Source organism: Mesoplodon bidens, assembly GCF_964165515.1.
Source record: "Mesoplodon bidens genome assembly, contig: HAP1_SCAFFOLD_750, whole genome shotgun sequence".
Classification (NCBI taxonomy): Eukaryota; Metazoa; Chordata; class Mammalia; order Artiodactyla; family Ziphiidae; genus Mesoplodon; species Mesoplodon bidens.
The window spans coordinates 56,040-83,113 of record NW_027671950.1 but is presented as its reverse complement, the minus strand read 5'-3'; the positions used below and the strand labels follow the sequence as shown (position 1 = coordinate 83,113).

The following is a 27,074-nucleotide window of genomic DNA, read 5'->3' as shown; positions in this document are numbered from 1 at the left end:
AATGAGGGGTAAAATGCCTCCTGCAAGATTATTCTGGAGATCAGATGAGACCACATGCATTAAGTGCCCAGCACAGTCTGTGGCACATCTGTGGCTTCTCTACACAGTGGCTCATAGTCGTTGTATTGTCCACAATTACTTACAAATGGCAGAGCACATAACAAGCTCTCCAAGGGCAAGGTCTAAGTTTCCACCTTCTCTGCAGGCTCCAGGGCTTCCTGGCAGAATTCATGTGTACTGTAGGCACTCGATGTGCAAACTACTTCGAATTTTTTTTAGGGTGTCCCATTCAACTTACACTCTTTTCAGGGTTAGAAGCAGATATTGGGGAAATAACACAAAGAACAAATAGATAATCTGAAAAAAAATGGATAGTGATTTCTTGAGTAAATCATTGACCTGTGTTTATTAAAGCTAATATAAATTCAGCCGTGGATGTGGTCATGGTTAATCCAGGTGGTTGAGAACCTGCTTTTTTTTTTTTTTCGGTACACGGGCCTCTCACTGTTGTGGCCTCTCCCGTTGTGGAGCACAGGCTCCAGACACGCAGGTTCAGCGGCCATGTCTCACGGGCCTAGCCGCTCTGTGGCATGTGGGATCTTCCCGGACCAGGGCATGAACCCGTGTTCCCTACATCGGCAGGCGGACTCTCAACCACTGCACCACCAGGGAAGCCCCAACCTTCTATTTTAAAGGTAGTATGGAAAAGAAATCAGGAGTATCACATATGCTACCTCAAAAACAAAACAAAAAACCCAACCATGGCAACATACCATATGGTCAGAGAACAGACACAAAGAAAGAGAAAAGGCATTAGCATGTATTTTTAAACTAAAGTTTCTAAAAACAGACTTGAAGACTTCCCTGGTGACACAGTGGATAAGAATCCACCTGCCAGTGCAGGGGACACAGGTTCGAGCCCTGGTCTGAGAAGATCCCATATGTCGTGGAGGAACTAAGCCCATGCGCCACAACTACTGAGCCTGCGCTCTAGAGCCCACGTGCCACAACTGCTGAGCCCATGTGCCCCAGCTACTGCAGCCCATGCGCCTAGAGCCCACACTCCGAAACAAGAGAAGCCACCACAAGGAGAAGCCTGCGCACCACAACAAGAGTAGCCCCCCGCTCGCCGCAACTAAAGAAAGCCTGCACGTAGCAACGAAAACCCAACACAGACAAAAATAAATAGAATTAAATCTAAAATAAATAAATAATAAAAACAAACTTGTTGATAACTGACCTTGACCCCATGCTTCCTGTACAGCCCAGAGCTAGCTTTTAATGTGAGTCTTCTTCTTATGTTTGCTTTTCTCCCTGCCTGTATCGTTGTAGTTGCCAGCAGCAATTTCTGAGAAAACCTTGACCTTCCCTTTGATAAAGCAAGCGGGGAAACTAGAGAAAACCAACTTTAACCATCCAACTAAAGCTACCCTCAACCAACATGCTTCAGAGAAAAAAAAAAAAAAAAACCTTTATTTTTAAATTTTTAAACCCGAAGAGCTTGGAGTCTCTGCTGCGTTTATACATCTTTGGCTCCTTCCCACTAGGGGCCCTATCGTTCGGGCTCTGTGTGCTGCAAGCGACAGAAACCAGCTCTAGCCAGCCTCAGGGATGGAGCACTTCAGGGTAGCACCCCAGCCAGTGCTCAAAACCAGCTTCCTTATTTTCCCCACCATGTTCACAGCAGCATAGTTATAATAGCCATGAGGTAGAAACCACCCAAGTGCCCATGACGCTTAATGGATAAAAAAAAATACACTCTAAACTGTATGGTGGAATATTATTTAGCCTTAAAAATGAAGGAAGGGCTTCCCTGGTGGCGCAGTGGTTGAGAGCCCGCCTGCCGATGCAGGGGACAGGGGTTCATGCCCCAGTCCGGGAGGATCCCGCATGCCGCGGAGCGGCCGGGCCCGTGAGCCATGGCCGCTGAGCCTGTGCGTCCGGAGCCTGTGCTCCACAACGAGAGAGGCCACAGCAGTGAGAGGCCCGCCTACCACACACACACACAAATAATAAAATAAAAGAAGGAAATTCTGACATGTTACAACATGGATGAACCTTGAAGGCCTTATGCTAAGTGAAATACGCCAGTCACAAAAAGACAGGTACCATGTGATTTCACTTATTTGAGGTACTTGGTACTTAGAGTAGTCCAATTCATAGAGACAGAATGTTGGTCACCACGGGCTGGGTGGCGGAGGGAATGGGGAGTTGTTGTCTAATGATTAATAGAGTTTACATTTTGCAAGACGAAAAAGTTCTGGAGATCCATCTCACAGAAATGTGACTATACTAACACCACTGAATAAACAGCTTCCCTCTCTCCATGTCTGGGCTCCACTCCCTCATGCTGGCTGCATTCTGAAGTCCCACCAGATCACTCCAGATCCTGGTGTCCAGCCAAGTCTTCTTGGGTCTCCTTGGCTCTGATTGCATCACTTGCCCCACCACTGAACCAATCAGTATGTCCAGGGAGTGTGATTGGTTGATTGCTTAGCCCCACCCACAGCAATGGGCCGACAGATTGGGAGGGAGATTCCTGGAATTTCCAGAAGAGCCAGGTGGGTTGCGGCCTGTCCACTACGGCAGTGAACCACTTGAGGCATGAGATATGAGCACTCCCTTTAGCACCCTGGCAGTTAGTGGGCAGTGAGGCACATCTACCTGAGCATCCCAGCACAAAAGGGAATTCCTCCACACTACCCGTGGTCTCTCGATTTGTTTTCTATCAGGCGGGGGTAAAACATATTCAAATTTCCCCCTTCCCACCTTCAGCCCTTTCATTCGATAAATCTTTATTAAATCGATGAGGAAAGGTTGTAGGAATGATTGAGGCAAGACAGCCCCAGAGGAGAGGACGGGAAGGGATAGGATGGATGGAGAAGTGAGTGCAAGGCAGGAGCAGGACACCTCAGCTTCTGAAAGGAGAGAAAGGAAGAAAGCTTAGGTGGAGACCGAGGTGCCCACAGTGGAGAGAAATTCGAATCTTCACATAAGGTAACAGAGTTCTGGAACACTGCCAAGTCCGTTCCTGAAACAGGTTTCAACGGGGCCAGTGTCATCATAAATGCTGGGCCAGGTGTCGCCAGGCAATTGGAGTTTGATTTTCCCCAACAGTGTTCTCCCTGACTCCAAAAAAGTCTTCAGGGGAATTCACCAGATTCTTGACTTGGCTGGGAAAGACTGTAGCTAAAAGACCGGTTTGGGAACCTGAGTGAGTGGAGAACCTTCCTCTTGAATACAATCCAGCTGGAGCTATAGGAAGTTCTGTCTGCCAGTGCTCCTATTTCGGAAGCATTCTGTCCTGTTTCTCATTATGTGTCTGCAGTCTGCAGAAAGAGAAACGTGACCGCCACAGGCGGCAAACCTTTGAACTTAGCTTCTTCCTTGAAAAGTGTGTTTTTTTCTGCCAAGCGACTGGGGGTAGGGTTGGGGCAGAGAAGGGAGAGAGAGACAGAGAGGGAAAGAACTTTCCAGAACCCCAGTCCCACCACCCTCTCCACCACCACCTGAGCTTGGTGAAGTCCTTAACCTCTCCAAGCCTCATTTGTAAGCTAGGAATAAGGAGAGCTCCTCCCCTTCAGGGCTATCGCGAGAAATCGGTGAGTAATTACAATAAATGGTAGCATTCACGATGTCACGGTTTAACCACTAGGCACAGGGAGGGACGGCCACAACAGCATTAACCAAGAAAAAGCCAGGTGTCAGCACCTCTCAGCATTTGCTTCTCCTGGTGTAGATGGATTTTGATGTGCTCTCTAATGAAAGTAGATAGAGACATCTTCCGCCGGGTCAGATGAAAAAAGGTTCCCTCGATAGATATTTATGGAGCGTCTGCCAAGAATCAGATGTGGCAGATGTTGAGGATCACAGGCTAATGAGCCAGCTGGGTTTCGAGCCAGTTGGGGTGCCTGCCACCCCAGAGCTCTCGGCTTCGGGGAAGAGGTGGAATGGGAGTGCCAGGGAGACACACAGTGTGGATGTGTGTGTCCTGGAGAGCTGGGCTTGAATCTCGGAGATGTGTTCATTCATTCTTTCAACCAATATTTAAGGACCTACTGTGTATGTGCCAAGGGTTTATTCTAGGAGCTGAGGATACGGTGCTGAGCAAGGTAGACAAAAAGCTGTCAGCCTCTCAGAGCTCAGAGGTGGCGTTGTACCAGCTCAGACGCTCACTGCCAAATCTGTGGTCCTGGGAAAGTCATTAGGTCTTGCTCAGCCTCGGGCTCATCACAGAGCATCAGGGGTATTAAATGAGGTAATGCATGTGAATCTCTTGACTGGGTGCCTGGCACGAAGGCTGCACCCAATAAATGGTGGTGCGATAGTGTGCAAGGTGACCCATGGTGGGGACCGCCATCCCAAATTTGGGGAGAGTGTGGGAGGGATTCTTGGGAGAAGTGACTTATACGCCGAAATCTAGGGCAGCAATTATGTCGCCGGGACAGAAAGGTGAAGACCACCCCAGCTGCTCGTAACCTCCCCTGACCCTCTTGTCTGCCCCTGCAGGTCTCCTTCCCATGGGTGAGGGGCCCAGCACCTTGGCCAAGGCCACAGCCACCTTGGGCCACCCAGGAACTGAACCAGTCACCCTCACCACCACAGACCCCCTTCTACCCGGGCATCTGGACAGCGCCAGTGCAGAGGAGCTGGTCGCAGGGGTCCCCTGAGCCCCCCATGGTCCCACCAGCCTCCCACAGGCGGCCCGTGAGTGCCAGCGAGAAGATGTTCTCCTTCAAGGTGGACAGAGCCGCCCACAGCGTTCCCATCATCAGGCAAGGTACTCATGGGCGCTTCCTTGGCGGCTTTGGGGAGGGGCTTTTGCTAGGAGGACGGGTCTCAGTTTCTGCTTTCCCCTTTTTTTAAAAATTTTTATTGAGGTGCAGTTGATTTACAGTGTTGTGTTAGTTTCAGGTATGCAGCACACTGAATCTGTTCAACATATACATGTATCCACTCTTTTTTAGATTCTTTTCCCATATAGACCATTACAGAGTATTGAGGAGAGTTCCCTGTGCTATCCAGTAGGTCCTTCTTAGTTATCTCTTTTATGTATAGTATTGTGTATGTCAATCCCTCTCTTCCAATTTATCCCTCCCCCCTCTTATTCCCGGTAAGCATAAGTTTATTTTCTACATCTGTAACTCTATCTCTGTTTTGTAGATAAGTTCATTTGTACCTTTTTTTAGATTCCACATATAAGCAATATGGTATGATATTTGTCTTCCTCTGGCTTTTGCTTATGTTCTCTGGTTCTGAAGTAGAACATAATCAAATGTGAAAAAATTGGGATAAGCAGAAAGTTAGAAAACAGTAAAAGATAAGCTGTCACCCTTATCACCAGAATTCTCCCTGTTGACTTTTTGGTACAAACTCCTCCAAGACTGTGCTCTGCCCATCTGCACACGTCAGTACCTCTGTGGTGAGTGTGTGTGTGTGTGTGTGTGTGTGTGTGTGTGTGTTTGTACATATATATGAATATATATGAATTTGTATCAGAATCTAAATTTATATACTTCAACTCAGATGTACAGACATATTGGTAACTGAAATCCCTCTTGCCTTAGGAGGTTTTTAAATATTTTATTACCATTTTACAGGTAAGAGGAGACTGAGGCTTATGGAGAAAATTATTTCTCTGGAGGTTATGTATTCAATCTAATCTAAAATAACGCTTTTCGGTCAAATTTAAGGCTGGTTATCTCAGTGACTGTCACTCACAGCCTGGTCACTTTGGGGACACACAGCCATCAGGGTTTCCTTCTCCCCCCCTCCCCCCCAGAAGGCCTCATGGCACTTGGGGAGGAGACTTCCTGTCTGTCACCATCCTCTTGGCCTTGCCAGGCTTACTGGCAGAGTAGCTGGGTCGACTTAGTCCCTGGCATGATTCCCAGGTTTCTTCTGTGGCCACTGGTGTGAAGGTCCCATTCTCTGTTTTCTGTGTCCCAGCCCCAGACCCCTCTGAGTCCCCAGGTCTCTCGATGCCTCCACACCCTTCCCTGGTCTCACTCAGGACCACTCACCTAGTCACTTCCCTCAGCCATTCAAATAATAGTTATTATTCTGAAATAAACAGACTAAGGAGCAAATGAAAGGTATCTCTGCAGTTTACATCATCATCATCATCATCTAAGGAACGCTCATGTACCAACCACCCAAGTTAAGAAATTACTCAGCCATTTACCCCCAGCATTTTTTTAAATTTAATTTTATTTATTTCTTTATTTATGGCTGTGTTGGGTCTTCACTTCTGTGCGAGGGCTTTCTCCAGCTGCGGCGAGCAGGGGCCACTCTTCATCGCGGTGCGCAGGCCTCTAACCATCGCGGCCTCTCTTGTTGCGGAGCACAAGTTCCAGCCGCGCAGGCTCAGTAGTTGTGGCTCACGGGTCCAGCTGCTCCGTGGCATGTGGGATCTTCCCAGACCAGGGTTCGAACCTGTGTCCCCTGCATTGGCAGGCAGACTCTCAAACACTGCGCCACCAGGGAAGCCCCCCACCAGCATTTTAATGTGAAAACTTTCAAACATACAGCAAAGCAAAAAGAATTTTATAGAGACAGCTCTCCTCCTAATTCTACCGCTAACACTTTGCTGTACTCTTTATTACATTTCTGTCTACCCATCCTTCTTGTCCTGCATTAATCCATCTTATTTTTTGGATGCATTTCAAAATAAATAGCACACATCTGTAGTCCTCCCCCTAAATGTTTTAGCACATATACCATTAACTAGAACTCAACATTTTTTGTCTCCTTCATGTAAAATGAACACAGAATGTGTATTAGTTATCATGAATGCATAACGAATTCTCCCCAAACGTAGTAGCCTAAAGCCAAATCAAACATGTGTTATCATCTATACGGTTTCTGTGGGGTCAGGAATTTGGCAGCAGCTTAGCAGGACGGCTGTGGCTCAGGGTCCCTCGTAAGGCTGCAGTCATCTGAAGGCTTGACCTGGGCCAGAGGATCCACTTCGAACACGGCTGCTCACATGGGTGTCAGCAGGAGGCCCCGGTTCCTCACCACATGGGCCTCCCCAGAGAGTGGCTCGAGCGTTCTCATGACACGGCAGCTGCTCCTCCTGAGCAAGTGATCCTGGAGGACAAGATGGAAATGGCAACATCTCTTGTGACTAAGCCTCAGAAGTCATGCTCTGTCATTGTTGCAGTATCCTGATGGTTACCCAGGGCATCACCCTCCAGTGTGGGAGAAGACTACACACGGGCCTGAAGACCAGGAGGCGGGGATTATCAGCAGTCATCTTGGAGGCCGGCTACCACAGCCTGCCCTCGGGTCCTCAATGATTCACACTCCTCCTCCTCTCTCCCGAGGCCTCCCAGAATCTCACCCCAGTAACAGCATCGGCTCAAATTCCAGAATCTCGTCTAAATCAAGTCCAGGTACAGATGGGGCTCATGGGTGTAGTACGTTACGTTCAGCTCATCAAGTACTACTTCCAGAAATCTGAAGACCTCTGAACAAAGGGTCTGTCCCTCACACACCCAGCACATATTGGTGGGACAGACATAGCATCACTGCTACATACACTCCTCTTGTTCCAAAAGAAGAAAAACAGGAAGCACACAGGAGTCCCTGGCCCAAAGCAGTTCTGAAGTCCAGCTGGGAAAATATCGGCAGTTCCTTGACTGGGCTTCAGTCCAACTCTTGCCCAGAAATGACTTTCCAGGGCTCTTGGCTCTGCCCCTGGTCCGTGAGTTCCGCCTTCTGAGTCGTCCTCCCTTTCCTATGAAAGGTGTCCTATGGATGTGGCTGCATAGTTTTATAGCCTGCTTCCTGCCTGTAGAAGCTTGGGGGTCCAGACACTTCTTTGACTTTTGTGGGTCTCTGTCAGTCTGAGTTGGCAGTGCTTCTTATTGGGGTTCATCCTATCAGGCAAAAACCACGCCCACAGACTTTTTTGTCACAAGCCCTTCCACCATGGGCTTCTGCAAAGACTGACAAAGGACAGAAGCTTCTTAGAAGCCCAGTTCTTTGACCGAAGGGTTCTCTTGGACACTGCCCTGGATCTGTATTCTTAACAAAGGATTTTACAACCACACCCTCAGCTTCTTCTCTGGACTGTGTTTTCTTGAGAGTGCCCTTGATTTGATCTTTGCCCAGAACCTGTTTCTTACATTTCATTTGCCACCTGGAGAGGCAGGGAATTTTCAAGCCCAGAACATTGCCCTGATTTAACAGCCCTTCCTTTAACTGTCTCTCCCCCTCACATTTCACTATAAGTAGCAAGAAGTAACCAGGCAGCACCTTCCAAGACTCTGTCTGGGACTCTCTCTAGCTAGACCATTCAGCCTCATCACAAACATTTTCTACCTTCCTCATGACCACAGGCAATGTGTTAGGAACCCTTCTGCCACCACCTGACAAGGATCCCTTAACCCCAGTAACATTTTCCTCACTTTCCTGGAACCCTTCCCTCACTGCCTCCTCAAAGGCCATCGGGCTTCTACTAAGATTTTTCAGGCTTTCTCAAAGACTCTTGGCCAAAGTCCTCCAGCTTCTGGCCACTGTTCCATCCCAAACCACTCCACATTGTAGGGTTTTTGTTCAATTTTGCACCACTCCTGGTGCCCAAACCTGTATTTGCTACTTATTGTTGCATAACAAATTACTGCAGGATGTAATGGCCTAAAACAACAGTAAACATTTATTATCTCCTAGTTTCTCTGAGTCAGGAAGTTGGGAATGGCTTCGCTGGGGGATTCTTGCTCAGGCTTGTCCATGAGGTGGCAGTCATGGTGGTGGCTGGGCTGTGGTCCTCTGGAGGCTTGTCTGGGGCTGGAGGACCCACCTCCAGGATGGGTCACTCCCATGGCTTTTGGTAAGAGGCCTCAGTTCTTCACTAAGTGCACCTCTCCATACATTGCTTGAGCATCCTCAAGCTGCCAGCTCCTCCAGACAAGTGGTCCTAGCGAGTGAGGCAGAAGCTGCAATGTCTTTTAGGATCTAACCTCAGGAATCAAACTGTGTCATTTCTGCAATATCCTTGGTTACATAGAGAAGCTTTGTTACGGACTGAATTGCATTCCCCCAAAATGCATATGCTGAGGCCTCAATCCCAATATCGCAGAATGTGACCATATTTGGAGATAGTGTATTGAAATAGATGAGTAAGTTAAAATGAGATGATTGGGTGGGCCCTAATCCAAGGGCTGGTGTCCTTGTAAGAAGAGAGAGAGAGACGCCAGGGATGCACGTGCACAGAGGAAAGGGCATGTGAGGACACAGCAGGAAGGTGGCCGTCTGCAAGCCAAGGAGAGAGGCCTAACCCTGCCCACACCTTGATCTTGGACTTCCAGCCTCCAGAACTGTGAGAAAATGAATTTCTTTTGTTAAGACCTCCTATGGTGTTTTGTTATGGCAGCCCCAGCTAACTAATATAAAGTCCATCCAGTATTGGAGAGGATGATGCAAGGGTCTGAATACCAGGAGACAAGAATCAGTGGGGCCATCTTGGAGACTGGCTACCACACCATGAAAGGTGTAGATCTTGAGTGTGCTCATTGAGTTTTGACGGTCGTGTACACCTATGTAACCCAAACTCCTATCAAGATATAGAACATTACCATCACCCCAGAAAGTTCCCTCATGTCCCTGCCCAGTCAATTCCCAGCCCCAGGCCCCAGAGGCACCCACTCTTCTGAATTCTCTTCCCGCTATGGATTAGATATTCCTGTTCTAGAATCTCAAGTACACAGAACCATGTAGTACATGTTCCTTTGTGGAAGGCTTTTTTCACTCAGCATAGTATTTCTGAGATTCATTCATTTTGTTGTATGGATCATGTTCTGTTTTATGAACATATATACAGGGTTTTGGGGGTTGTTTTTTTAATGCGTCCTTTGGACACATGGCACATGGGCTGTTTCTTTTCTTTTTTTCACTCCGCCATTTAAATTTTTCCACTGTAATCACCGGTTTCTCCAGTGCCATGTTGAACTTGGGGCTTCTCTAAAAGACTTGCATCCCCCCTGGAGAAATGAAGGATGATTCGTATGGCTTAGATTCCCTCACATCTACCTGGGCTCTATCTCCTCAGCCTCTCAGCCAGGTCTCATGTTTCCAAACGTTTGCCCTCGTTCCCCTGACACACTCCCCATCCTCAGAAAAGGACTTTCATCTTCCCGTGTCATGGGGAGTTCCTTTCTGTCTGGGCCTCTCTACTCCACGCTTTAGAGAAAACTCTGTTCTCCAGTCCTCCATGCTGTCTCTTGACAGAAAACACCTCTTTTTAAGGGTTCCGAGAAAGCTCTTTCCTCTCTTAGCAAAGCTGGGCTCTTCCAATTAAATTGGTTTACTGTTAGACTGTCACCTTGCTTTAGACTTGAAAAATTCTATTTGAAAACCCAAAGCCAAGGATTTATTTACTGCAGATCAGGTCAGGGTTTCTCAATCTTGGCACAGTGACATGTGCGGCCGGATAACTCCTTGTTGTAGGATCTGTCCTGTCCACTGTAGAATGTTTAGCAGCATCCCTGACTCCTACCCACCAGAGATACCAGTAGCAACACCACCACCACCACCACCCCTAACTGTGGTACTCAAAAATGTCTCCAGACATTGTCAAAAATCAAAACGTCATTTTGCCTGGGGGAAAAATCACCCTGTTTTAGTTAATACTCATCCTTCCTTTACCACAAGGCAATAAACATCAGCTCCAAGGCCAAATCTTAATGGCAAGAGCTCATGGGAGGTGGGGAAGAATTACTGAGAAAAGAAAATATGTGGAGTGACTTATTAAAATAGCATCTTGATTCATATATATATATATATTTTTTCCCAATAATGGGATCATATGAACCTAACATAGGTAACCTTTTTTTTTCTTTTTTTGGCCGTGCCGCTCAGCTTGCGGGATCTTTGTTCCCCAGCCAGGGATGGAACCTGTGCCCCCTGCAGTGGAAGCACAGAATCCTAACCACTGGACTGCCAAGGAATTCCCTACCTGATTTTTAAAATTCAATAATATATCATAAACATCTTCCCACTTCAATACATTGACTGCATAGTGGTTAAAAGCATAGGCTCTGAATCCAACAAACTTAGGTTCATCCCTTGACTCTACCACTTACCAGCTGTGTGTCCTTGAGCAGATGAGTTGACCTCTCTGTGCCTCATACCTCTCACGTATAAAATGGAGATGGGAATAATAATGCCTATCTCACTGGGTTGTTATGAAGACGAAATCGTATCCTGCGTGTAAGTGCTGAGCACAGCGCCAGGTGCATAGCGAACATTCAGTAAATATTAAAATATTTAATTTTTTAATATTTAAATTTTAATATTTTAATAATTTTAATATTTAAATTTTAAATATTAAAATTTAAAAATTAAGTTATTACCTAAGCATGATTGTTATTTAACTTTTATTTACAACTTACAATGTCTGAAGGACACAGTTAAGGTGCACACAAACTGCCCCTGCTGCACACTGGTGATAATTGGAGCGCACCAGGACAGCTGGGGGTTGTTAAAATATTAAAGTAACTTCCCTGCCCTTTGGCCAACAGCTCATGCCCGAAAATTCTTAAAGTGCCTGCGTCCCCATATCCGCCTTCCCACCGCCCCAGCCCTCCCGACCCTACCTGGGGCTTCTCCCCACTGGGACCTCCGAAGGATCCAGCATCTAGAGTTAAGCCGGTTTGGTCATACATGGCCCTTAGGTTCTTTCTGATAAATAACAGTAGCCGGTAAAGAAGTTTGCGGCAGGTGAGGGGTAACTGCTCCCGCACCTCCCTGCCTGGGTGTAAGGAAAGCAAGTCTCAGAGCAAATTCTAGCCCTACAAAGACTTTCGGTAAACACACCTTCCCTAATAAAGGGACCCCATCGATCAGCCTGTTCTGTAAGTTTTATGAAGTCCCCCCTCCGGCCATCATCTTGCGGGGAAGGGTCCCTCAAGACAGCCACGACAGGGTCGCAGAGGCAGCCGGAGTCACCCCTGGAGATGGCATCAGATGCCAGAACTCTAAGCTGAGACTGGACAGGGGCCCATTTAGGGTCAGACCCCGTGGCCCTCCCTGGGGACACAGGCCAGGCAGTACCTTCCTCCAGTGGGAGCCGATTTCTTGAGGAATCTGAAAACAGATCAAGTCTTCCTCCTGAAAATTCACTTTCCAAATTGAGATACACAATCAGTGTAAAATAAACCCCAGATTTCAAAGGCTTCATGCCTCGAAGAAAAAGAATATAAAATATCTCCATATTTTTTGTCGATTACGTGTTGAAATGATGTTTTTTTTAATGTATTGGGTTAAATCAAATTGATCATTAAAAAATTCATCTCTTCTTTTTACCTTTTTAATGCGACTACTAGAAAATTGAAAATTGCATTCTGTAGCTCCCATCATTTCTCTATCAGGCACTGCTGCTGTAGTCAGTTAGGACTTAGCTGCTCAGGATCCAAGAGAGTCAGATGGGGGCAGTGAGCTTCAAATAAAAGTTTTCTAATCATGGACCTAGTTGGGGAGGTGGAGGGAGAGAAAATGGGCAGCTGCTGAAGTTCCAGGCCCTTGTGTTCCTCGCGCCCCAGGAACCACTGTGGCCAGGGCTGTTCATTCAACACGCAAGGCTGTGCATTCTCCGGGCACCACAGGCCATCAGCTATGTCCACTAGAGGTTCTGGGGTCCCCAAAGAGGTTTGAGACCTGGCTGGGGGGCAGGAATCTTTGACTCTAAAATGCATAAATAAAAAATACAGAAGCAAAATGAATAAATGATGAATGTCCACAAACATGACAGTGCCTGCTTCATCCATCATTGATGTTAAGACTCATGAAAGTTCCATCACCACTGAAAACAATTTGTTCAGCTTCTCACTTCACAGGAAGATAAGAATGTGCAGTGACTGTCCAGAAACCATAGTCACTTGGAAATTTAAAATACGCTGCTTGGGCCCAAGTGATCTCACACGTAGAATTATAGAAATCTTGACAAACGTTTCTACACCAATAAAAAGAAATGTATTGGGCCTCCCTGGTGGCGCAGTGGTTGAGAGTCCGCCTGCCGATGCAGGGGATACGGGTTCGTGCCCCGGTCTGGGAGGATCCCATATGCCGCGGAGCGGCTGGGCCCGTGAGCCATGGCCGCTGGGCCTGCGCATCCGGAGCCTGTGCTCCGCAACGGGAGAGGCCACAACAGTGAGAGGCCCGCATACCACAAAAAGAAAAAAAAAAAAAAAAAAAAAAAAAAAGAAATGTATTCAGTGTTGATGTGAGTGAATTGCGAGATGTCTGATGTGATACAGAGTGGGGCCCCCAAACACAATGCCATACTCCCTGAAAGTCATATCAAAAGGCCTTGTAATACTGGGGTAAATAAGAAAAAATATAGGAAAGCTTAAATGGCCATCAAGTGGATCCTAGTTAAACACATTTGGCACACTTGTACAATGGACCACAATGCTACCCTGGAAAAGAACCAAGTACAGCTACAAATACTGACATGGGAAGATGTTTTTGATATTGTTAGCTGAAAAGTAAGCTGGATAAGCATCTCTGTCATGTAAATGCATTTTTGTTTTTTGAAAAGATATGGCTGCAATAAAACAAACATAGCTAATGTTTAGGGCTAAATGCTCTACTTGAGGGGTCAGCAAACTTTTCCTGTAAAGAGCCAGATAGTAAATACTTTAGTACTTGTGGGTCACATGGTCTCTGCTGCAACTAGTCAGCTCTGCCTTTGTAGCTGGGAAGCAGCCATAAATAATATGTAAATCAATCACTGTGGCTGTGTTGCAATAAAACTTTATTTACAAAAATAGGCAGAAGGCCAGATTTGGCCGCAGGGCCATAGTTTGCCAAGCCCTGCTCTATATCATTATTCTATTTAATCTCCAGATAGCCCTTTATAGCAGAGACTATCAGTGATCCTAAATTATGTATGTGGAAACTAAGGCTTAGAAAGAGCAAATGACTTGCCCAAGGTCCTCAGCTCTTATGCAGCATAGAAAAAAGTCTGGAAAGAGACACACCACAGTGCATCAGTGCAGTTAACGCTGGGGAAGAGAAATGAGGCAGCTCTTACCCTTTCCAGTCCTCCTGTAATGCTTTCAGTGCATAAGTCTCATGAATGTGAAGGTTAATCTGAAAATATTCTTTAAGACTTTGGGGAAACTCACTGTCTCCTCTGAATTCTCTGTTGACCTTGTGTGTTAGTGTGGACCAACGCCGCGGAACTGTCGGAACAATCAGTGGCCGAGGAAATTCCTGTGGCAGAGCCCTACAGAGAAATTTTTGTGGACCAGGACCTGTCCCAGCACGATAAGGTGAGGGGTCTTGGGGAAGCACAGAGCTACAGCAGCAAGAGGGACCATGGAGAGATTGCCACTGCCTCTTGTTCTCTGTGCCTCAAGGACTGTCCCTTTTTCCTACTTCCAAGAAACCACCTCTTCCTCCCAAGACATTCAGCCAGGTTTGGCCACTGCTCATTTTATCCCAAATAACATCTACAACTACAAGGTACTGAGCACCTACTGTGTGCTGGGCCATGTCCTGTGCACTTGACATTTATTAGCTCGTTAATCTTCACCATCTTCAAAATAGATTTTATCACCCTCACTTTGCAGATGAGGAAACTGAATCTCAGAGAGGTTCAGTAATGTGTTCAAGGCTGCCCAGTGCAAGGAGCAGTGTTAGGATTCAAAGCGAGGTCTGGTTAGCTTCTCAGCGGGTACTTCTAACTCCCACACAGTAATCACTTGGTCAACCTTCAGTGATGGAACAGTGATGCAAAAACACGTTCCTTGCAGGAGGACGTGAGCCCTGAAGTCAGGGAGGCGTGGGCCGAGAGACTCGTTAAAGAACCAGAGAGGTTTAAAGCAGGGATGCGAGCAGAACAGGTGGATTCAAGCCATCCTGGGAAGGGCCCAGGTCAATTTCTCCCCACTTAGACACGACTCGAAATTTACTCTAAAAGAAGCAGTCTATAATATCTCGCTTTCCTTCAGGGCCAGGGCCTGCTCCTGCAGCAATCCTCAGAGTTTGTGAGGAGCAGACCTACCTGGGGTTCTTGTCAGACACGGAAATCCAAACCTTCAGGAGGCAGGGGGTTCCATCCCAGGCATCCTGGGACCAGACTCTGAAAAATGTTGCAGAAAGGCGAGAAGCCACACTCAGATTCTGTATTTATCGCTGTGTAACAAGCCATCCCAAAACTTAGCGGCTTCCAACAGCAATTCATTATTCCCCAGAATCTATGGGTTGACCTGGAAGGTTCCTTTGCTCGTGTCCCCTGGCCTCACTCATGCGGCCTCAGTCAGCCGCTGGCTTGGCCAGGTTGGTTGTCGGTCTCCATTGGCCTCCTTCCCACATCTAGGGCCTCAGCCAGGACGCCTGGACTGGTGCGCCCCTTTGTGCATGTGGTTTTTCATCACAGCACGGTGGTCTCGGTGTTCCCAGGGGCCCAGAACAGAAGCTGCACAGCCTGTAAGAACTTGCCTGGAGATCATGCAGCATCACTTCCACTCCATTCCGTTGGTTAAAGCTAGTCACGGGGCCAGCCCAGACTAGAGGGTGGGGAAATAGACTGGATGGCAAAACTGCAAAGTATTTGTAGCCATTTCTCAACCTGCCTCAATTTTAACTTGGAAATATAGTGCAACCACTATAATTTTTTCTATTTATAGAAAATTTTTATAAGCCATTTATCATTTTTTCTATTTATAATAGAAATAATTCTTTCTCTTTATAAGTCGTTTATACCCTGACTTGCCAGGACTCCTTCAAGTGACAATAAACAAATTAGCTTGAGGGGGAGCATTGATTAGCTCATCTTATTGGAAAATTTAAAGGGCCACTAGCTTCAGGTATGGCTAGATCCAGGAGCTTGAATAATGTCATCAGAACACCTCCCCACTACCAACTTCTCCCCTCTGTTTCCCTCAGTGTCTGGCTTTCTTCATAAGGCTGGCTTTGTGTGTTAGAAAAGACAAACTCAGGCAAACAAGCCTACATGATCCAAAAGAAGGCAAGATCCTCTCCCTCTGTAATCGATGTGTGAAATCTCTGATTGACCAGCTTGGGCCACATGCACATGGGGAGGTGGGACAGGAAGGAGCAGGGCACATGACTGACAGTCCTACCCAGACCAAATGGAAGGAGGAACACTCCCTCCAAGAAGGGCAAGGGGACCCTCAGCAGGAAAGCAGAACCCACAGCTGTCCACTGCCCTCTGCAAACTTCTTATATTCCAGCACTGGCACGGGGCCTGGCACTTAGTTGCTGCCCGTTGAATGTTTGTTGCATGAAAAATGAATAAGCACCTGGCTGATCATAACAGGATGAAACAGGGGAAACTGCCCAGGAGTAGGGAATATGTCTGATGCTCTCTCTTGAAGTTTTGCCACCAACTTTCACAAGGACCCAAAGGACGGCCCCTGGCAGCAGCTGGCAATGTCAGACAGGCTTTCTCATGAGCGAGACCCTGTCCTTCCCCAGGTCACGGAGCTAGCAGGTCGTGAGGCTGACTGCACGGCTCTCCTGGGAATGAGCTGGCCCAGAAATTGCCCGTTTACCTCCTCCCGTGACTGCTTTGGAAAAGGCCTCTGGGGAATTTCTTCTTCTTCTTCTTCTTCTTCAGTTTTTCTGACATTTTATTGATAACGTCTAGTGAGAAATTTGGGGGAATTTCTTTTTCCTTTTTTGGAAAACCTAACCAATTCTTTGGCTGCAGAGCTTTATCAATGGAGAGATGGAGGACAGGGTTAATTATACCTGTGGGTACAGTCTACCAGCAATTTTGTTTTTCCAGCCGAATGTTTATATGAGCCCATGCAAATAAATCACTATTCCTGTCTCATTTACTTTCCAGATTGAGTTACCTGGAAAAATTTCATACATGAATAGCCAAAAGAGGCTGGAAATATTAGAAGAGAGGAAAGGGAAAACAAATATTTCAGAATGTTTTAAGTTAAAAAAATAACCCTCATTATAAGCAGAATGTGGTCAAACAGAATGTTGTTTTCCTAACTACCTTTCCTAGGTCCCCAGTGTGCTAGGCTGAATATTGTAAATGAAAACATTCTAAGTAAACTTTGTAGCAACAAAAGTTCCCAAGTGGGATGGTTGTTCTTAATATGAAAGTCTAATTCTCGGGGAAAGGAAAGTTTCCGTACCTGTGAGGTACAGACATCCATTACAGGAGTCTATATACAAGTACATCATTTTAACCCAATTCTTGTCTCTATGAGATTTTCCAAGTGACAGAGATAGCCTTGAAAGTCTGCTTTTTCCCTCCCTGCCTGCCCTCACCTTCCCAAAGAATGATACCATATTTTTCCTGTCTTTCTTTAAATGGGCTCAGCCTTACACCCAGACCCACACCTAGTAAATTTCCCATCTGGCCTCCACCCAGGATGAAATAATTCAGCTGCTGGGAAAAGAAGTCAGCCGTCTCTCCGATTTCGAACTTGAATCTAAATACAAAGACACGGTGATAGCAAGCCTGCAGAACCAAGTGGCCAACCTGAGCCAGAAGCTGTTGGAAACAGCTGCCTCCAGGCAGAAGGAGAGGGTGATCCCGCCCAAGTTTCAGGTTCTGCATGAAGAGGACGATGCCCAACAGAGAGAGATCCAGAGCTTGAAAAACCAGGTAGGGCTCAGAGACAAGTGGGTCGGGGCCTTGGGGTCACAACACAGGGTGACAGCTCTCAGGTAGAGCCTGGGGGGAACCACCTGGGTAGTTAGAAATGGGCAGTCAGCACAGCATGGTGAGGAGTACAGTTCCAGGGAGTGCAGGGTTGGCAAGTTTCTAGCCTTGTAAGAACAATATTAGATTTGATTAAGTGCCTACCATGTTCAGGCCCCGGTGCAGGTGCTTTGGGTGCATTAGCTTATTTATTTATTTATTTAATTTATTAATTTAATTTATTTATTTATGGCTGCATTGGGTCTTCGTTGCTGTGCACGGGCTTTCTCTAGTTGCAGTGAGCAGGGTCTACTCTTCACTGTGGTACATGGGCTTCTCATTGCAGTGGCTTCTCTTGCTGCAGACCATGGGCTCTAGGCACGTGGGCTTCAGTAGTTGCAGCATGAGGGCTTCAGTAGCTGTGGCTCGCGGACTCTAGAGTGCAGGCTCAGTCGTTGTGGCCCACGGCATAGTTTCTCCACAGCATGTGGGATCTTCCTGGACCAGGGCTCGAACTCCTGTCCCCTGCATTGGCAGGGGGATTCTTAACCACTGCACCATGAGGGAAGTCCCCTCATTAGCTATTTAAACCTCAGTCTTCTGACACATGCCATTCTACAGATGAGGAGACTGAGGCATGCTCAGAGATGCCCAGGAGCTTGTTACAGCTTGCACAGCAAGTGAGAGGCAGTGATGTGACTTGGGCTCAGCTCTGCCACCTTGTACACCTCATGCTTTCACACCCGCTTTGCATTTCCACCCAACTCCTGTCGCTTCAGTGACCACTTCTCACACCCACCCGGACCCAGCCAGAAAGAGCTGGAGGTGGGGAGGAGGAACCCCACAGTGTTCCAAACACTGAGGCCTTTATCACACCCTGAAGGCAGCTGCTGGTTCATTTATAGGGAATTTCACCAAAAAATCTCCACCCAGAATGTCTGGATTTACCAGTCAACTTCCTTCCTCCTGAAACTAAATCCAAAAGAAAAAAAAAACTTTTTTAAGTTTTAAAGAACTACTTTAAAATTGGCCACTGATCTTGTACATAAATTATATCTCAACAAAGTTGATAAAAAAGCAATTGGTCATTGATGAATTTTGGCCTCAGTGCATAATTCTGCTTAAAACCGTAGTCAGATTTGGTTCAACATGGCGGAGTAGAAGGACATGCTCTCACTCCCTCTTTCGAGAACACTGGAATCACAACTAACTGCTGAACAATCTTCGACAGGAAGACACTGGAACTCACCAAAAAAGATACCCCACATGCAAAGACAAAGGAGAAGGTGCAATGAGACAGTAGGAGGGGCGCAATCCCAATGAAATCAAGTCCCATCACTGCTGGGTGGGTGACTCACAAACTGGAGAACACTTATACCACAGAAGTCCACCCACTGGAGTGAAGGTTCTGAGCCCCACGTCGGGCTTCCCAACCTGGGGGTCCAGCAATGGGAGGAGGAATTCCTAGAGACTCAGACTTTGAAGGCTAGTGGGATTTGATTGCAGGACTTTGGCAGGACTGGGGGAAAGAGCGATTCCACTCTTGGAGGGCACACACAAAGTAGTGTGTGCATTGGGACCCAGGGGAAGGAGCAGTGACCCCCCTAGGAGACTGAACCAGATCTACCTGCTAGTGTTGGTGGGTCTCCTGCAGAGGCAGGGGACAGCTGTGGCTCACCAAGGGACAAGGGCACTGGCAGCAGAAGTTCTGGGAAGTATTCCTTGGCATGAGCCCTCCCAGAGTCTGCCATTAGCTCCACCAAAGAGCCTGGGTAGGCTCCAGTGTTGGGTCACTTCAGGCCAAACAACTAACAGGGAGGGAACCCAGACCCACCCATCAGCAGACAAGCAGATTAAAGTTTTACTGAGCTCTGCCTACCAATGCCACAGCCAGCTCTACCCACCACCAGTCCCTCCTATCAGGAAACTTCCACAAGCCTCTTAGATAGCCTCATCCACCAGAGGGCAGACAGCAGCAACAAGAAGAACTACAATCCTGCAGCTTGTGGAACAAAAACAATATTCACAGAAAGACAGAAAAGATGAAAAGGCAGAGGGCTATGTAACAGATGAAGGAACAAGGTAAAACCCCAGAAAACAACTAAATGAAATGGAGATAGGCAACCTTCCAGAAAAAGAATTCAGAATAATGATAGTGAAGATGATTCTGGACCTCAGAAAAAGAATGGAGGCAAAGATCGAGAAGATGCAAGAAATGTTTAACAAAGATCCAGGAGAATTCAAGAACAAACAAATAGAGATGAAGAATACAATAACTGAAAAAAAAAACACACTAGAAGGAATCAATAGAATAACTGAGGCAAAAGAACGGATAAGTGACCTGGAAGACAGAATGGTGGAATTCACTGCTGCGGAACAGAATAAAGAAAAAAGAATGAAAAGAAATGAAGACAGCTTAAGAGACCTCTGGGACAACATTAAACACAACAACGTTCACATTATACGGGTCCCAGAAGGAGAAGAGAGAGAGAAAGGACCCGAGAAGATATTGAAGAGATTATAGTCAAAAACTTCCCTAACATTGGAAAGGAAATAGCCACCCAAGTCCAGGAAGCAGAGAGAGTCCCATACAGGAGAAACCCAAGGAGAAACACACCGAGACACATAGTAATCAACTTGGCAAAAATTAAAGAAAAATTATTGACAGCAGCAAGGGAAAAATGACAAATAACATACAAGGGAACTCCCAGAAGGTTAACAGCTGATTTCTCAGCAGAAACTCTACAAGCAGAAGGGAGTGGCATGATATACTTAAAGTGATGAAAGGGAAGAACCTACAACCAAGATTACTCTACCCAGCAAGGATCTCATTGAGATTCGATGGAGAAATCAAAAGCTTGACAGACAAGCAAAAGCTAAGAGAATTGAGCACCACCAAACCAGCTCTACAACAAATGTTAAAGGAACTTCTCTAAGTGGGAAACACAAGAGAAGAAAAGGACCTACAAAAACAAACCCAAAACAATTAAGAAAATGGTCATAGAAACACACATATCGATAATTACCGTAAACGTGAATGGATCAAATGCTCCAACCAAAAGACACAGGGTTGCTGAAAGGATACAAAAACAAGACCCATCTATATGCTGTCTCCAGGCGACCCACTTCAGACCTAGGGACACATACAGACTGAAAGTGAGGGGATGGAAAAAGATATTCCATGCAAATGGAAATCAAAGGAAAGCTGGAGTAGCAATACTCATATCAGGTAAAATACACTTTAAAATAAAGAATGTTACAAGAGACAAGGAAGGACACTACGTAATGATCAAGGGATCAATCCAAGAGGAAGATATAACAATTATAAATATATATGCACCCAACATAGGAACACCTCAATACAAAAGGCAATCACTAACAGCTCTAAAAGAGGAAATCAACAGTAACACAATAATAGTGGGGGACTTGAACACCTCACTTACACCAATGGACAGATCATCCAAAGAGAAAATTAATAAGGAAACACAAGCTTTAAATGACACAATAGACCAGATAGATTTAATTAATATTTGTAGGACATTCCATCCTAAAACAGCAGATTACACTTTCTTCTCAAGTGCGCACGGAACATTTTCCAGGATAGATCACGTCTTGGGTCACAAATCAAGCCTCAGGAAATTTAAGAAAATTAAAATCATATCAAGCATCTTTTCTGACCACAACGCTATGAGATTAGAAATGAATTACAGGGGAAAACCTGTAAAAAACAGAAACACATAGAGGCTAAACAGTATGTTACTAAATAACCAAGAGATCACTGAAGAAATCAAAGAGGAAATCAAAAAATACCTTGAGACAAATGACAATGAAAACACGATGATCCAAAACCTATGGGATGCAACAAAAGCATCCCATAGTTCTAAGAGGGAAGTTCATAGCTATACAAGCCTACCTCAAGAAACAAGAAAAATCTTAAATAAACAATCTAACGTTACACCTAAAGGAACTAGAGAAAGAAGAACAAACAAAACCCAAAGTTAACAGAAGGAAAGAAATCATAAAGATCAGAGCAGAAATAAATGAAATAGAAACAAAGAAAACAATAGCAAAGATCAATAAAACTAAAAGCTGGTTCTTTGAGAAGTTAAACAAAATTGATAAACCATTATCCAGACTCATCAAGAAAACGAGGGAGAGGACTCAAATCAATAAAATTAGAAAGGAAAAAGAAGTTACAACAGACACCGCAGAAATACAAAGCATCCTAAGAGACAACTACAAGCAACTCTATGCCAATAAAATGGACAACCTGGAAGACATGAACAAATTCTTAGAAAGTTATAACCTTTCAAGTCTGAACCAGGAAGAAATAGAAAATATGAACAGACCAATCACAAGTAATGAAATTGAAACTGTGATTAAAAATCTTCCAACAAACAGAAGTCCAGGACCAGAAGGCTTCACAGGTGAATGCTATCAAACATTTAGAGACGAGCTAACACCCATCTTTCTCAAACTCTTCCAAAAAATTGCAGAGGAAGGAACACTCCCAAACTCATTCTCTGAGGCCACCATCACCCTGATACCAAAACCAGACAAAGATACTACAAAAACAGAAAATTACAGACCAATATCACTGATGAATATAGATGCAAAAATCCTCAACAAAATACTAGCAAACAGAATCCAACAACACATTAAAAGGATCATACACCATGATCAAGTGGGATTTATCCCAAAGAGGCAAGGATTCTTCAATATATGCAAATCAATCAATGTGATACACCATATTAACAAATTGAAAAAGAAAAACCATATGATCATCTCAATGGATGCAGAAAAAGCTTTTGACAAAATTCAACTCTGATTTATGATAAAAACTCTCCAGAAAGTGGGCATAGAGGGAACCTACTTCACCATAGTAAAGGCCATATATGACAAAGCCACAGCAAACATCATTCTCAATGGTGAAAAACTGAAAACATTTCCTCTAAGATCAGGAACAAGACAAGGATGTCCACTCTCACTACTATTCTTCAACATAGTTTTGGAAGTCCTAGCCACAGCAATCAGTGAAGAAAAAGCAATAAAAGGAATCCAAATTGAAAAAGAAGAAGTAAAACTGTCACTGTTTGCAGATGACAGGATACTCTACAGAGAGAATCCTAAAGATGCCACCAGAAATCTACTAGAGCTAATCAATGAACTTGGTAAAGTTGCAGGACACAAAATGAATGCACAGAAATCTCTTGCATTCCTATACACTAATGATGAAAAATCTGAAAGAGAAATTAAGGAAACACTCTCATGTACCACTGCAACCAAAAAATACAATACCTAGGAATAAACCTACCTAGGGAGACAAAGACCTGTATGCAGAAAACTGTAAGACACTGATGAAAGCAATTAAAGATGATAGCAACAGATGGAGAGATATACCATGTTCTTGGATTGGAAGCATCAATATTGTGAAAATGACTCTACTACCCAAAGCAATCTACAGATTCAATGCAATCCCTATCAAATTACCAATGGCATTTTTTAGAGAACTAGAACAAAAAAGCTTAAAATTTGTGTGGAGACACAAAAGACCCCGAATAGCCAAAGCAGTCTTGAGGGAAAAAAACGGAGCTGGAGGAATCAGACTCCCTAACTTCAGCCTATACTACAAAGCCACAGTAATCAAGACAATATGGTACTGGCACAAAAACAGAAATATAGGTCAATGGAACAGAATAGAAAGCCCAGAGATAAACCCACACACCTATGGTCAACTAATCTATGACAAAGGAGTCAAGGATATACAGTGGAGAAAAGAGAGTCTCTTCAATAAGTGGTGATGGGAAAACTGGACAGCTACATGTAAAAGAATGAAATTAGAACACTCCCTAACGCCATACACAAAAATAAACTCAAAACGGATTAGAGACCTAAATGTAAGACCAGACACTCTAAAATTCTTAGAGGAAAACATAGGAAGAACACTCTTTGACATAAATCACAGCAAGATATTTTTTGATCCACTTCCTAGAGTAATGGAAATAAATACAAAAATAAACAAATGGGACCTAATGAAACTTCAAAGCTTTTGCACAGCAAAGGAAACCATAAACAGGATGAAAAGACAACCCTCAGACTGGGGGAAAATATTTGCAAAGGAAGCAACTGACAAATGATTAATATCCAAAATATATAAAGAGCTCATGCAGCTCAATATTAAAAAAACAAACAACCCAATCCAAAAATGTGCAGAATACCTAAATAGACGTTTCTCCAAAGAAGATATACCGCTGGCCAAGAAGCACATGAAAAGCTGCTCAACATCATTAATTATTAGAGAAATGCAAATCAAAACTGCAATGAGGTATCACCTCACACCAGTTAGAATGGGCATCATCAGAAAATCTACAAACAACAAATGCTGGAGAAGGTGTGGAGAAAAGGGGACCCTCTTGCACTGTTGGTGGGAATGTAAATTGATACAGCCACTATGGAGAACAGTATGGAGGTTCCTTAAAAAACTAAAAATAGAATTACCATAGGACCCAGCAATCCCACAACTGGGCATATACCCAGAGAAAACCATAATTCAAAAAGCCACATGCACCCCAATGTTCATTGCAGTACTATTTACAATAGCCAGATCATGGAAGCAACCTAAATGCCCATCGACGGACGAATGGTTAAAGAGGGAGTGGTACATATATACAATGGAATATTACTCAGCCATGAAAAGGAACAAAATTGGGTCATTTGTAGAGACGTGGATGCATCTAGAGACTGCCATACAGAGTGAAGTAAGTCAGAAAGAGAAGAACAAATATCGTATATTAACGCATATGTGTGGAACCTAGAAAAATGGTAAAGATGAACCAATTTGCAGAGCAGAAATTGAGACACACATGTAGAGAACAAACGTATGGACACCAAGGGGGGAAAGTGGCAGGGGGTGGGGGTGGTGGTATGATGAATTGAGAGATTGGGATTTACATGTATACACTGATGTGTATAAAATGGGTGACTAATAAGAAAAATATAAATAAATAAATAAACATTTTAAAAAAGGAGAGAGGAAAAAAAAAACCGTAGTCAATGCTTGGGGGCCTTTGTTCTCTTGTTCTCTGTTTACTGTCTTTCCCTCTGTAACCGATTCTAGGTACACAGTTTCAATCCTAGAAATGGTGCTCTAGAAAGGACACAGATTGTGTATGGTGAACCTAGGAGATTCTAGCAGGAAACTGTAAGCTCCATGAAGGCAAAGGTTGGGCCCAGTAACCTTCTAGAACTCTGTTAGGACCGTGTCTGTTTGTTTGTTCTTTATTCATCCATCCATCCATCCGTCCATTAATCCAAAGAAATATTTTGGGGGGCCTATCCCGTGCCATGCCCTCTTCCAGGCTCTGAGAATTCAGCAGAGAACAAGACAGACATGATCCTTCCCCCTGTTATGCTCTAGTGAGGGAGACAGAATAAACAAGTCAACAAATACATGCTCTAATATTTAAAGGAACTAATGACTCTCCTTCAAACCTGGTTTTGAAAAAACAATGAAAGTAACAGGTCCTGTAGGGATTATTAGTGCAAACAGCTACCTTGACATGTAGCTGACACATTAATGAGCACCTTTTTCTTGAACTGAACCCAATTTTGCTGAAATATTCCTTTCAGTTATTCTCCCATTTCAGAGCTTTCCTGAGAAAATGACATGTCTTTTTCAGGTACATGGATGAGGCTGAATTATTCCCACATACCTTTTTTTTTTTTTTGGCCGTACCACGCGGCTTGCAGGATCTTAGTTCCCTGACCAGAGATCAAACCCAGGCCTCCAGCAGTGGAAGCACAGAGTCCTAACCACTGGACTGCCAGGGAATTCCCCACATACCTTTTTTTAAATAATTGAAATATATTTGACATAGAATATTATATAATTTCCACGTATCTTTGAATATCAGCCGGTCCCAATTTGAGTATTATTTAAAGTGGCTGCCGATATCTGGGGGAAAAATGTTTTTTTACAAAGATATTATCTAGAAATAATTACACTGATGCATCATGCTGTTGCCGCCCCTACCCCTGGAGCTTCACTTATAACTGAAGAAGAATATTTTATAGCAAGGCATATGTGAACCAGAGGCTCGATTCGTTTGAACTCAAATCGAGTTTCATCCACTGACATTTTAGTTTCTTAACTATTCTACTGCCTGCAGGGCATTCCACCAGAAGTGTAAGCCACATGGCAGGTTGATTTATGGTTCTGATTACTTTATGTGTTTTCCCTGGTCCCCGAAGGTGTGTGCATAATGATTTGCTCTCGCAGATCTTCGATCTGCTACAATATCACTAGAAAATTCTTACCTCCATGTGCTCTTATACACCTGTGGTAATTAGAAGCCAAATTATCATCCTGAAACAATCACTCCTCCTAGCACTCTTAACTTTCTTATGATTCAGTGCCCATTTTGTTACACAGCTTAACAGACATTAAACATCTTGGAATTTATGCCATTACAAACAATATGGATATTTACTTTGATAGTAAAAGTATCAAAGAGGTTTGGAGACTCGTTGGAGTTTTCCAGCAATCCGAAATCCTAAAACTCTGACACTCAGATTGAAATATTTTAAATCTGTCAAAACCACTGGAGTCTTAGAGGGGAACGTATGTTTTCCCTTCTGGAAGTTTGTCTCTGTGTGTTCTATCTCTGGTATCATGCAAATAAAAGCATCAAGCTGAGAAGAGCTTACAAACACTTTCAGTGTTCCAAGGACCTTTTATGGAAAAGTTGTAGTTCCCCCCAACAGAGAAAAGTAAGATGTGAAAGAATTGTTTCACTCAAAGTTTCCAAAGCACAAACATGCAAAAGTATAGCCCTGGGGAGAGTGGGGGTCAGAGTGGCCTGTGTCCCTGCAACTTCTAGCATAGACCCCCCCCAATAATGTCTCAGGTGCCCCAGGGAAAAGGTAAGTGTAACTGCCCCAAATGTCCTAGACTCTGAACCATGATGGTGCATGAAACGAGTCAGAAAACTTGTGAGACCTTGACCCTTCTGTTAATTCTACCAGAGTAATAATGACAAGATTTCCAAGGACACAAACCAAGACCAAAGGCTGTGCGCGCCATCTGGTGGCCATATCAGCACGCCCGAACTCCATTACCTGGGCATGCCCACCACCTCCCCCCAATCTTTTTTTTTTTTTTTTTTTTTTTTTTAGTGTGATGCCTGCAACCTGGTCTGATGGTAAACAGGGAAATTCCTGTATTTCTTCTTTTGGAGGGATTATTTTTATTTAAGATAGTGAGTCTCTATTTACTCTTATAACAGTTATATTTAATTTAATGCACGTTTTTAAGTTTAAAAAGGGAGCTGCTTCTACGAAAAATGCTAAGAAATTATAGTGGGACTAGCCAAGAGACATGGGAAAAATGGTGAAAGTGGTATATGAATGACTGAAGTTTAGGAACTCTCTTCGGGTG

The 27,074-nt window shown here is 44.6% G+C and overlaps 1 protein-coding gene across 1 annotated transcript in view; it reads left to right on the top strand.

Moving 5' to 3' along the window:
- The window catches only part of LOC308610747 (forkhead-associated domain-containing protein 1-like), a gene marked incomplete at both ends in the record, with an annotated part of 93,272 nt that overhangs the window by 31,274 nt on the left and 34,924 nt on the right, over positions 1-27,074 (top strand). The window contains 3 exons of the mRNA XM_081259769.1: positions 4,510-4,780; positions 14,170-14,279; positions 17,366-17,602. Coding sequence (XP_081115895.1) covers positions 4,510-4,780; positions 14,170-14,279; positions 17,366-17,602 — 618 coding nt within the window. The remainder of the gene's footprint in view (positions 1-4,509; positions 4,781-14,169; positions 14,280-17,365; positions 17,603-27,074) is intronic.